At 62.3% G+C, this 12,194-nt stretch overlaps 1 protein-coding gene across 2 annotated transcripts; it reads left to right on the top strand.

Moving 5' to 3' along the window:
• Positions 1–1,407: 1,407 nt before the first annotated feature.
• CRLF1 (cytokine receptor like factor 1) lies at positions 1,408–12,109 on the top strand. Of its 2 annotated transcripts, none has more exons than XM_043467402.1 (9): positions 1,408–1,694; positions 6,512–6,793; positions 7,113–7,242; positions 7,394–7,563; positions 8,584–8,741; positions 8,828–8,996; positions 10,954–11,141; positions 11,253–11,295; positions 11,781–12,109. In XM_043467402.1, exons 1-9 carry the CDS (start codon positions 1,583–1,585, stop codon positions 11,792–11,794), a joined length of 1,266 nt encoding a protein of 421 aa, XP_043323337.1. In that variant the 5' UTR covers positions 1,408–1,582; the 3' UTR covers positions 11,795–12,109. The 2 variants fall into 2 exon arrangements, with proteins under 2 accessions (XP_043323337.1, XP_043323336.1); XM_043467401.1 differs by having other exon boundaries at positions 1,440–1,694; positions 11,248–11,295.
• Positions 12,110–12,194: the final 85 nt, after the last annotated feature.

The raw sequence follows: 12,194 nt of genomic DNA, 5'->3' as shown, positions 1-12,194 counted from the left end.
TTCAATCGTCTTGTTTGATAGTCTGAGGTCTGAGTTGGGGACCTCAGGCTACTTAGCAGGGGTGGTGGAGGGCCGCCTTAGGCAAACGAGGCGGGAACTCCTGAGCCCTCCTCAGACACTTTTACCCCCTTGGCTAGAGGGAAGGTCCAGGTCTCTAAGGGAACCCCTGAAGGGGGAGATAGAGCCCTTCTTCTCTGAGGGCACATGGCTGTGGGCGGGGCTGCGGCTCTGAAGACTGGTCTGGAGGCAGCCCCGGAACTCTCATTTCAAGCTCCCCCCTCCCCCGGGGCCTTGGAGTCCAGGAGCCCTTTTATTGTGGGCGCCCGAGTCGGGTGAGGACCGAGAGAAGGAGGGTGAGGCAACGGGGCCGGGAGGGGTCCCGAAACCCAAGCAGTGGCCAAAAATAATAACACGGAGAAGGATCCCTGCGCAAAAAAAGGAAGACAAACTATGCGTCGCTCGGGGCAGCCGGCGTTACCTGGAGTCGGCGGGCGGCGGCCGCCCCAGCGATTACTCACTGCGTGGCGCACCCCACCCGCGGGCCGCTGAGCGGATTTTTCCGTGGGGGGGTGTTAGCGAGTCGGGGGAGGGCCTGCTTACCGCTCTCCTCCTGGGGGATCCCTCCTGCCCCGCACACGGGACCCGCGCAGGCCCCCGTCTCCTTTCCCACGGGGCCCATTTCTCCCCTCTTGCCCACGCGAGAACTCCCTCCCGAGGCCCCCGGGCGCCCCCACAGAATCCCGGCTCGGACCCGCTCGAGGGGGACAGCTGAGCCTGGGTGAGGTCCGGGGACTCCAAGCCTTGCAACTTTTGCTCGGTCTTCCAGCAAAGCCTGGGGCCGAGGCTGCGCGCGCGGAGCACCAGAAGAGGCGGGATGAAATGGGAGGGGGAGCGCTGGGCCAAAACCTGTGGGACCCGCGCGCCGAGGGCGTGGGGCGGGACGGAGGGCGACTCTTAGGCCCCCGGGGAGGAAAGGGGCTGGAGATGGGAGCAGGCGGGGCTCAGGGACCGCTCAGTGGGGGGCGGGGCCAGAGCTGGGGTGGGGGCCGGGACAGAGGATAGGGGGGAGGAGCGGACCGGGGCTCGGGGCTGCAGGCGACGCTGAAGGGGCACACGGCTGAGGGCTGGGTGCGGGGAAGTGGGCGGGGGTACGGAGACGCGACTGGGGGCCGCCAGGTCCCAGACTGGGGGTAGGGAGCCTGGAGCTGGCAGGGTCGGAAAGGGAGGTCCCAGGTCGGTAAGGGTAGAGTTGGGGGGTTTGGGGCCGCGGGAAAAACGGCGTGTGCGGTGCGCGGCGGGGCGGAGGCCGGACGGGTGGGGCTCGCGGTGCCCTCCGGCGGGCGGGCGGGCGGCGGGGAGGCCGGTGCGGGGCCCGCCGCCCCCCCGGGGCCGGGCCGGGGGCGGGGCCGGGCGGGGCCAGCGGCGCATTAGCGCCTTGTCAATTCGGCTGCTCAGACTTGCTCTGGCCTCCGCGCCCGCGCCCAGCGACGTGCGGGCTGCTTGGCCCGCGCCCTCCTGCGCCCGGCCTGCGCCCCGCGCCCCTCGCCGCCGCCCGCCGCGCGCCCCCGGCAGCGCCGGCCCCATGCCCGCCGGCCGCCCGGGCCCCGCCGCCCAATCCGCGCGGCGGCCGCCGCCGCTGCTGCCCCTACTGCTGCTCTGCGTCCTCGGGGCGCCGCGAGCGGGATCAGGAGCCGGTGAGTACACGGCGCCGTGCTCCCTCCTTCCCGCCTGGGCCGAGAGGGTGCGCCCCGGGGGCAACCGTGGGGGGGAGGGGGCGCGGGCGCCACCTGGACGGCCCGGGAACAAAGGAAGGCGCCCCCGGAGCGGCCCTCGGGGCGCCCTCACCTGTGGGGCGCACAGCGCCGAAGTTCCCTGGCCCGAGGGTCCGGCTTCCGATACTGAGGCCTTCTTACCTGGGCTGCCCTGTGGAGGACGCCCGACTCGGCCCCAGGGGGTGAGGGGCCGCGGCCTGGGACCCTCTGCACGCCGGGACGCGGGGGGCGCAAGCGACAGCGTCTGCTGACTTGGAGTCGTGGAGACTGAGGGTCACCGCACCCGGGCGGGGGCGCACGCAGTAGGCGCGCTGGGTGCCGGCCCTGAGCGGGGCCCCCCCGGGTGGAGGGGTGAGCCCCGTGAGGAAGGCGGGGCGGGAGGGGGCCGCTCTGGCCGCCTGGCGCGCGGCCCGGGGTCCCCGGGGACGCGCCTCTCCGCGGGCCGGCGCCGCCGCCCTCCCCCGGCGGGACCCCGCGCGCGGGGTTCTACGAAGTCCCCGCCACCGGCGGCGTTTAGAACAGTTCCCGTCCACGCTGCGCCGGACTAGGAGATTCCAGCGAGAGAAATCTTTGTGAGAGAGTGGGTGAGAGTGAGAGGGAGCGGGAGCCAGCGAGTCCGGGCACCCTGGGCCCAGCCTGGGTATGTGGGGGTGGGCAGTCACCGGGAGCCCCCAGCCCCCGCAGGCCGAGAGACCCCCACCCTGTGGGGAGCTCCTGGCCTCCGGCACTCTCCGGGCCCCCACCCGATGCACACCCCCGCCAGGACACCGTCTCCACATCCAGACCCACTCTGGGACACACCCAGAGACACACAAAGACTCACACTGGCTTGTGGCCCGTCACCCTCGCCCTCGGATGCGTGCACACTGCATCCCAGATGCACATTCTCACACCATCGGGGCGCGCACACACACATTCCATCCCTGACACACACACATTCATGGTCACACACTCTTTCCAAGGGGGAGGCAATGCGGGGCACACAGGCAGGCACAGCCTGCCCTGGGTGTTCACAGTCACCCTGAGGGCCCCATCCAGGCACGCAGGTCGGCTAGCAGGAGCACAAACTGCTCCCCTGGCGGACCTACAACTGCACAGAGCAGTTTGCAGGCTCCCTGCGGTGCTCCTCCAGAAGGCTCAGGGTCCCGGGTCCTGGGGGCACTTGCTGAAAGCCTAGCATGCCCAAGGCTCCTGGACAGGTGAGGGGCTGCCCCAAGGCCCTCCTTAGATTCCTGACAGCTCTGCCAGGCAGCGGGCAGCATTCGTGACTGCCATCTTTAGTGGCAGGCTTTGTTTTCCAGCCAGCAGAGCAACAAACAAAGGTGTGGTGGGATTGTTGTGTGTGTGTTTTTTCCTTTAAGGGGGAAGAAATTAAATAAAAGATTCTCACACCTCGGCAATATGTTTCTACTTACGGTGTGTCTTAGCACCTGACCAGCAGGCGAGCAGGTCGTAAAGTGTCTGCAGGTACCAGCAGGACAGGAGATGGGGACCCCAGGATGGAGGCCACCCTCCTGCCTTGCTTGCAGAGAATCTCACACTTTTCGCTTTTAAAACACATGGTGTTCCTTTTTAATAACGGCAGTGGCTCCAGATTGGGAAGGGGGAGAGGAAAAAACTTTTAAAGGCCCCAGCTCTGCAGGAAAGGGCGGGGAGGCAGGGAGGGGGGGTGGGGTGGGGGGGGTCTGTCCAAAAGCCTAGCCCAGGGATCTGCTTGGGGAGCCTTCTAGGAAGCCCCCAAACCAGGCCAAGCCCCCCCCCCCAACCTCAGTGGACTGTCCCCAGCTGCTCTGCCTGGGCTGGAATGTATGCATCCCAGTTCTGCTGAATGCCTTGGCGCTTTGTTCGTGGAGAGAGCACCAGCCGGCCAGGACCCAGAGCTGGGAGGGGCCCTAATCCCAACAGCTCCTCTGCACTTCAGTGTGTTGGGCCCTCTGGACGTCATGAGCTCATCTCATTCATCTCCCCAGCAGGTAGAATGGATTTTCCTCCCATTTTACGGAGGAGGAAACTGAGAACAGGAGAAAGAAAGCCAATTGCCCAGGTGCTCCAGCTGAGATGGGCACCCACATCCTCAGGAGGAGAAGGCCTCCCCGTGACCTTTCCTGCTGGAGCTTGGGTCGGGGGACCGGCCTGTCCAATCCCGCCTGGCCTTGCCCTCTCGCCCCGTCCCCCGCCCAGCCCCGGGAGGGCAGCTGCAGCTGCTGGCAGGCAGGTCACACCAGCCCAGGCCAGGCGGGTGGGGCAGAGGGGCATTGCCCCCGCCTCCAGCCAGGACCCCCCAGAGCGCCCCCTTCCTGGCCTGGCTCTGGTGGTGGGTGGGGGACAGGAGGGGCGGGACCCACCCCTGAGGGTTGAGGATGGGCCTGGGGTCTGGGCAGGCCTGGCTATGCCTCCCACCCTGCTGGGGGGGGGCCCAGGCAGGAAGCGGTGGGTGGGCCGGGGCAGAGACGCTGGCACGCCCGAGTTCATGCCGAAGGAATTCCGAATTAGCGGGCGGCTGGCTGCCTGGGACCTCCGGGGCGGCCCCCTGGCCCCCCGCCCCCGGCCGCCCCCGCCTCCTCGGCTCTGGCCCGCTCAGCCGGCTCCTTCGCACGGACGCTGAGACCTCCGGCGAGCCCTGGGCCAAGCCCCAAACGCAACTGCGATCCCAGGCTCTAGCAAGACCTGGCCCTCCAGGCCAAGTTTGCCCGGGAAAGTCATCAGGGCCGGCCCCGGAACTGTGTCCACCCCGTCTCACCCATGTGGGGCCGTGGGGGCCAGCACAGGGCAGCCGCGGGAACGGAGGAGGCCTACAAGGAGACTGGGATCACCCTGTCCTTGGCTGTCAGGGAAGCTGGCCGCCCCCCGGCCCCTCTGCCCCCCTCCAGTCCCCTCTTACAGCTGCCCTGCGATCCTTTTCAAATAAAAATCCCTCCCCTGCTCAACTCTGGAATGACTCCTCTCTGAAGGTCTGGCCCCTCCTGACCTCATTGCCTACCACCTGGACCCCCGGATCTTTGCACTTGCTACTGCACTGTCTGAACACCCTCTTCTATATATTTTCATGGCTGCTTCTTTCATTTCACGCGCTTCCCTGGGGGCTCAGACAGTAAAGCACCTGCCTGCAATGCAGGAGACCCAGGTGTGATCCCTGGGTCAGGAAGATCCCCTGGAGAAGGGGATGGCAGCCCACTCCAGTATTCTTGCCTGGAGAATTCCATGGACAGAGGAGCCTGGCGGGGTACAGTCCATGGGGTCACAAAGAGTCAGATATGACTGAGTGACTAACTCATTTTGTTCACATCTCAGGTCAAATGCCACCTCCCCAGACAGGCCTCTTGGGTCAGTTAGCTGCCACCATTGATTTGTGCTTTATTTTCTCCCTTGTCTGTTCTCTTAGATATTTCTGCTTTTTCCTGCTGCTCCCTTGGATTCAAGTCCCACAAGGGCATGAATTTTGAGTGTCTTGGTTACCATTGTGCCCTCAGGTCCTAACACATTGTAGGTGCTCCTTGAATTAATGAATGAACAAATGAATCCTTACAACCACTGTTGGTGGAGAGAGAGAAACTTTCTCAAAAGTTCAGAGACATAAAGGAACTGGGTCAACTTCCAGGGTGAGCTAAGGGCATTCGAAACCAGGCCAGTCTGGCTTAAAAGTCCCACAGAGTTGTCCTTAAAACAAAATTTTCCCTCTTATCAAACAACCCCATGTGGTGAATACCATGATGCCCATTTCCCAGATGGGGAGACTGAGGCTTAGAACGACATCTAGGACTTGAACTGGGCACCCTTCTCCCTGTTCTGTGCCTTGATTTCCTCCTGGATAAAGACAGTTTCCCCTTAGATTCTAATCTTCAGAAGAAGCCCTGGGCTGCCCCAGTGGCAGTCGGGAGGAAAGGCATCAACCATGGCCTCCCCGAGGTTCCTGTGCTCAGAACCCAGTTCACACACAGCCCAGTTTAGGAAGTCACTTCCCATCTGATCTTTCCAATGGCCCTGAGGACTGTGAGCTTTCTTGTTCCCATTTTGCAGATTAGGAAAACTGAGTTGAGGGGAAGGATGATGATGATGGCCAGACCTTTTGGATGAGGGTTGGGAGCATAGAGCTTGCCACAGTCCCCTTCAGTTCTGGTGGCAGTACAGAGCAGAACTTTAGAGACTGATGAATACAGGTGTAGTGTGCCCACCTTCTATTTGGTGACCGTAGGCAAGGGCCTTCATCTCTCAGAGCCTTGTTTTTTTCATCCATAAAATCAGCAGGATTCTAGTAGGGCACCTCTTTTTAGAAGTGCTTTCCTCCCCCTAGAGACATCTACTATGTGTGAGGTTCTAAGGGACATCAAAGAAAGAACACACAATCTGTTATTTCTAGTTGTCAAAAAATAAAATGAAATTTAAAAGAAAAAAAAAAAGCAGAGTGCAGTGGTTGTCAGAAGTGTGTGCAAAGTAAGAGTTCCCTGGATCTGAATGAGGTTTGTCACCAATCGGAAAAAGCCCTGAGCAAGTCAGTGAGGAACTGGCTTGGAAGGACTGAGTTGTGGAATCAGACAGTCCTGGGGCTGAATCTCAGCTTTGCCATCAATCTTAGGTTGGTCACTTGACCCGACTGAGCCTCAGTTTCCTTCTCTGTAAAATGGGCCACAGTCATAAACAGCTCCTTTGCAGGACTGCCATGTGCCTGGGAGGTCCTAGGATGGTGGAAGGCCCAGGGCAGCTCCATCCTAGCCCTGACCGGCGCTCCTCTCTGATCCCAGACACGGCTGTGATCAGTCCCCAGGACCCCACGCTCCTCATCGGCTCCTCCCTGCAGGCCACGTGCTCAGTGCATGGGGACACCCCGGGGGCCACCGCCGAGGGCCTCTACTGGACCCTCAACGGGCGCCGCCTGCCGCCTGAGCTCTCCCGAATGCTCAACGCCTCCACTATGGCCCTCGCCCTGGCCAACCTCAATGGGTCCAGGCAGCAGTCAGGGGACAACCTCGTGTGCCATGCCCGCGACGGCAGCATCCTGGCCGGCTCCTGCCTCTATGTTGGCCGTAAGTGGACAACCCAGGGGCAGATCTTGGGGGCAGCATCTCCCTCTGGAGAGGGGTGTGAATCATGGGCCCTCTGGTCTTGGGCTGAACAGTGGGTATACTGGCACAAGTTGAGGGGCATGGGCCCCCAGGGTGGGCATGAGATCCTGGAGGCTCCCATACACCATCCTCAAGAGAGCTGGGCAGGTGGAACTGCCCACGTCCGCTCTGTCCATCCTCCTTCTGCTCCAAGGGGGGGCCCCTGGCTGACAGCCAACAAGTCCTCCTTCCCCCTGTCCGTGGCCAGCCCAGACCTCAGCCCCCATACCCACTTCCCCAGTCCCCCCAGAGAAACCCTTCAACATCAGCTGCTGGTCCAAGAACATGAAGGACCTGACATGCCGCTGGACGCCGGGGGCCCACGGGGAAACCTTCCTCCACACCAACTACTCCCTCAAGTACAAGCTGAGGTTGGTGGTGGCCCTCGGGTGACGTGTCCCAGCCAGGCTGTGTGGCCTGGGCCGCCCTCTCTGAGCTCCGGGGTCCTGTCTGCACTTCTGGGCTGGGATGGGGAGGTCTGGGGGGCCCCTCACGTGTCCTCCTCCCCGCCTGTCCCTGCAGGTGGTACGGGCAGGACAACACATGTGAGGAGTACCACACGGTGGGACCTCATTCCTGCCACATCCCCAAGGACCTGGCTCTCTTCACACCCTATGAGATCTGGGTGGAGGCCACCAACCGGCTGGGCTCAGCCCGCTCTGATGTGCTGACACTGGACATTCTGGATGTGGGTGAGCCCCGCCCCCCACCAAGGCCGGCGTGGCCCACCTGCAATCCTCACCTCCAGCCCTCCCCACACACACACCAGCCCAGCCATGGCTGCAGCTCAGCTGAGGTCTCATGGACCAGGCTGGCTGGGGATGGGAGGAGCGAGGCATCCACCCACTGGTCCCCAGCCCCCTGCAGCAGCCAGGATACCCCTACTCTGTGGAGAACACCTGGCCTGGCTGCCTCCCCCATCAGCAGCCCAGGTGTGCGGGGAGAGGGCCCCAGGGAGCTGGGAGGGGGCGCCCAGGTCGGGAGGCGCCCCAGGAAGCCGCAGCCTGGAGCTGAGAGGGGGTGCAGGCAGGAGGCAGGAAGTGGATGATCCGCGAGCAGAATTGGGCCTAATCTAATTAGGGTGTTTCTCAGCCCGGAGCAGGCCTGTGCCTTAACCCTTTCAGCCCCTCACCAAGGCCTCAGGGGAAGAGGCCAGCCCTCCTTGCAGCCCAAAGGACTCCCAGAAGGATCCTTGGAACGCTTGCAGCAAGTCCCTCCTCTTGCTTCCCACTTTGTTTCCTCAATTCCTGAAGCTGCTGCGGGCATGTCCCAGTGTCCCTTTGCCCCTAGCATAGCAGTCACACTGAGGACCTTTGTGAAGCCGGAAGGAGCAGGAGGTAGGCAGTGGAGGGGGTGTGTCAAGGGGAGCTTCCCAGGGGTCTGGCAGCCTAAGGGCCCCCTGCACTCCTGGGCATAATAATAATAATATCATCATCCAGGCAGTGTCTGCTTTTTACATAGTTCCCTGAAGATAGGATTATGTTTCTCCTGTCACAGATAATTGTGGTGATAACAGCTAACATTAATTGAGTGCTTCTAGGTGCTGAGTGTTACCCGAATATTATCTAATATAATCCACCCGTCCCAAGTCGGGGGAGGGAGGAGAACGGAAGCAGGTGCCATCTAAGCCACGTGCTCTGGTACTTGGACCCAGAGGGTGCCAGCCAGGTCCAAAGAGATCCTGATGACGAAGGCCCGCCCTGCCCCCCTAGTGACCACCGACCCCCCGCCGGACGTGCACGTGAGCCGCGTAGGGGGCCTGGAGGACCAGCTGAGTGTGCGCTGGGTTTCACCGCCTGCCCTCAAGGACTTCCTCTTCCAAGCCAAGTACCAGATCCGCTACCGAGTGGAGGACAGCGTGGACTGGAAGGTGCCTGGCCCCGCCCCCCAGGTCCGCTCCGCCCTCCTCCCATCCCCCACCGCACGCCCGCCTCTGACCCTACGCTGGCCGCCCAGGTGGTGGACGATGTGAGCAACCAGACCTCCTGCCGCCTGGCAGGCCTGAAGCCCGGCACCGTCTACTTCGTGCAAGTGCGCTGCAACCCCTTTGGCATCTACGGCTCCAAGAAGGCTGGGATCTGGAGCGAATGGAGCCACCCCACGGCCGCCTCCACCCCCCGAAGTGGTGAGCACCCCAGCAGGGCTGGGTGGGCCTGGGACCAGCACCAAAACAGCCTGAGCCTCTGTTTCCTTATTTCCTTCGGGAGAGTCGAGGTCTCAAACTCTTGACCCCCCCAGGGGCCAATTGTGGCCCTTGAATTTATTTTCTTAGCCTGTCATTTGGGAAAAAAAAAAAAAGTTTGAACTACTTGCAGACTTTTAAAAACAGCAAGTTTGACCCAAATACCCTAGATTCCCTAGAAAAAAATTGTCTAGAAAATGTAACAGGATGCAGAATTACTCCACAGCCCCTATCAGCAGAGGCTGCCCCTCAAGTCATGGCCCTTGCTCTTTTGGTTGCGCTATCCCCACTTGGCCCATTGCACCCACGTGTACCCCTTCCCTAGCCCCTAAGGGCAAGTGAATATGAGACCCTTGCTTCTCTAAGACTGCCAACTTCTCTAAGGCTGCCAACTCTCCCTACAACAGGCTTTGGTTTCCCCTTCAAATCAAGGTAGCGGGATGGGATGATCAGAGGCCTGGGTCTGATTCCCTTTGCCATCTTCTCTCCTTTGTGAAATGGTATGAAATCTTACTTGGTATGTCTGGCCTCAGCTTTCCCATCTGCAAAGTGGGGATGACAGTCATGCTTGCCTGAGGCCATTGTGAGGGTTAGATGAGAGATAACCCATGGAAAGTGCCCTCATGGTGGGTGCCACCCAAGTGTTTGCAAGTAATAGTTACTGAGGCTCCTATTGCCTGCTCCCCGCCATGGTTTCACCCAAGGGAGGCACCCTTTTCTCAGACGAGGACCCCAAGCCCCCAAGAGGTGCAGCCAGCCCCCTAGAGTCACACAAGGATCTGAACGCAGTTTCTTCCAAGTCCAGGCTCACGCTCTTGGAATGATGGGGAAACCAAGGCCCAGAGAGGGTCTCAGAGTCAGGGAATGGCAGACCAAGGCTCCAGCTAGTTCCCCAGCCCCCATCCTGGGCCCCTCCAGGTTCAGGGGTGGGCGGGAACGAGCACAGCCAGGAGGGGCTTGAGCCTTGGCCCCTGCTCGTGCCCAGCACCTGCGATTCTTGCACGGGAGCCAGCAGGCGGCTGCGTCCGCTGGGGAGGCTGGGGGAGGCCAGGGGAGGCCGCCAGGGGCAGTGGGGGCCGGGGCTGTGCCAGGGCTTGTCAGCGGGTCCCCGGCATTATTTATGACGTGAGGCCGATGTCCTTATCCGCCGGCCCGCTCAGGCTGCTCAGGACTGGAGGCGGCTGGCGGCTGGATGGACAGGCCGGCCTCCCGCCTGGCCCTCCTGGCCCACTCCCCATCCATCCGGCTGTACTCTCAGGCCTGTCCTGGGGACTGTCCCTCCCCGCAGAGTCACTTCGGATTGTCAGCCTCCTTTCATCTCTCTGTCACCCACTCTCTTTCCCTGTGTCCGTCTTTCTGCCTTTTTTGGTTTCTGCGTCCCTACGTCCCCAGCGTCTCTGTCCCTTCCTGTTCTGGCTCCCTCTCCATCTCTCCACCCTCTGCATCTCCTTGGCCGTCCCCCGTGGCTTTCACTCTCCCTGTATCTGTCTCTCCCAGCCTCCAGCTCTTAATGTCTGCCTTGCTCTCTCCAGCTTTCCCATCAGCGTCTCTCTCCCTTCCCCTGCCCCCTGCTCCGTTGCGGCTTATCCCTCTGGCCCTGGCCCTTCTCCTCCCCACTCCCCCGCTTTCACTCACACCTGGCTCAGGCCGCAAGAATCGGGTGCCTGGAGATGTGGAGGAGGAACCCCTTCCTCACCCTGGCCCCTGTCTCCTCGGGGGCGCAGCTGGGCTGCAGTGCTGGGCCGGGCCGTGGGGCGGACCCGGTCGCCTTGAAACAGGGACGGGCGGGGGTGGGATCCCCAAGGTGAACGCGGTCCTGCCGCGCTAGGGAACCTCCCTCTCCTGCCCGCGCGCGCCCTCTGCTGGCCGCGCCCTGACGCTGCCGCTCCGCCCCCATTAGAGCGCCCGGGCCCGGGCGGCGGGGCTTGCGAGCCGCGGGGCGGCGAGCCGAGCTCGGGGCCGGTGCGGCGCGAGCTCAAGCAGTTTCTGGGCTGGCTCAAGAAGCACGCGTACTGCTCGAACCTCAGCTTCCGCCTCTATGACCAGTGGCGAGCCTGGATGCAGAAGTCACATAAGACCCGCAACCAGGTAGGGAAATGGGACCCCCGGGAGAGGGGTGGAGGCGTGGGGCCAAGGGGTAAAGGGGATGGGAGGTGGGACCGCAGCCCTCAGACACTGCCTCCTTCCTTCCAAGCACAGGACGAGGGGATCCTGTCCTCGGGCAGACGGGGCGCGGCGAGAGGTAAGGGGCAGCCCAGGTGGGCGGGCAGGCCGCGGGACAAGGGCCCTCCTGGTGACCACGGGCCGCGGGCTCTCCATCCTCAGCCTTAGAGTTGCTGAGGTCAAGTCTTTCCTCCAGCACTTACCTAACACCTACTGTGTGCCTGCCCCTGTGGCCTTTAGCCAAGTAAGAACACCCAGACCCCTTCAAAATGTCCAGAGGGGAATATCGTCCTCAGGAATGAATGCACATAGCCACCTGCGGGGCATGTATGAGCACCTACTGCATACTGGCCCGGTGCCAAGTCTGTTACCTGCAGGACAACCCATGGGATGGATAGAGATTACTTCTCAGATAGGAAAACCAGGGCCCAGAGAGGGGCAGCGGCCTGCCGAGGGCACCTAGCTGAAAGTGGTGGGCCCAGGACCTGGACTGGGGCCTCATTTGCTCTGTGGTCCTGGCCCTCCCAGGCTTCTTGCTAAGCCTGGCTTCCCCTCTGCCTGCAGGTCCTGCCAGATAAGCTCTAGAGGCTGGGGCTGCCCTCCCTGCTGCATGGAGATCCAGGGGCCACCCCCAGGCTGGGGGCCATCTCTGTACCCTCACCTCAGGGTGCCCTAGCCCGGTCAGCATCAGCAGGGGCGAGTACTCCGAGCTCTGAGGGCCGCAACAGCTCTGGCCTCCATGTGAGGTGCACCCCAGTGGGGAGTGTGGGTGTGAAGGGGGGCTTAGCTTCCCAGAATGCTTGCCAGAGCTGAGTGTGAAGAAGGGTTATTACTCCCCCTACCCAGGACCCCCTCCAAGGAATCTTTTTAAATAAACAAAACTATTTAGGTGCCCTGATTGTGAAGGTGAGTTCGGGGTTAGAGTGGCCTAGGGTGGGGGGCTGCGGGGCTTAGGGGAGGCACATGGAATCCTGATGA

The sequence above is a fragment of the Cervus canadensis genome, chromosome 4 (assembly GCF_019320065.1).
Source record: "Cervus canadensis isolate Bull #8, Minnesota chromosome 4, ASM1932006v1, whole genome shotgun sequence".
Taxonomy (NCBI): Eukaryota; Metazoa; Chordata; class Mammalia; order Artiodactyla; family Cervidae; genus Cervus; species Cervus canadensis.
Note: the sequence above shows the minus strand (reverse complement) of the source record. Positions and strands in the feature narration are given on the sequence as shown.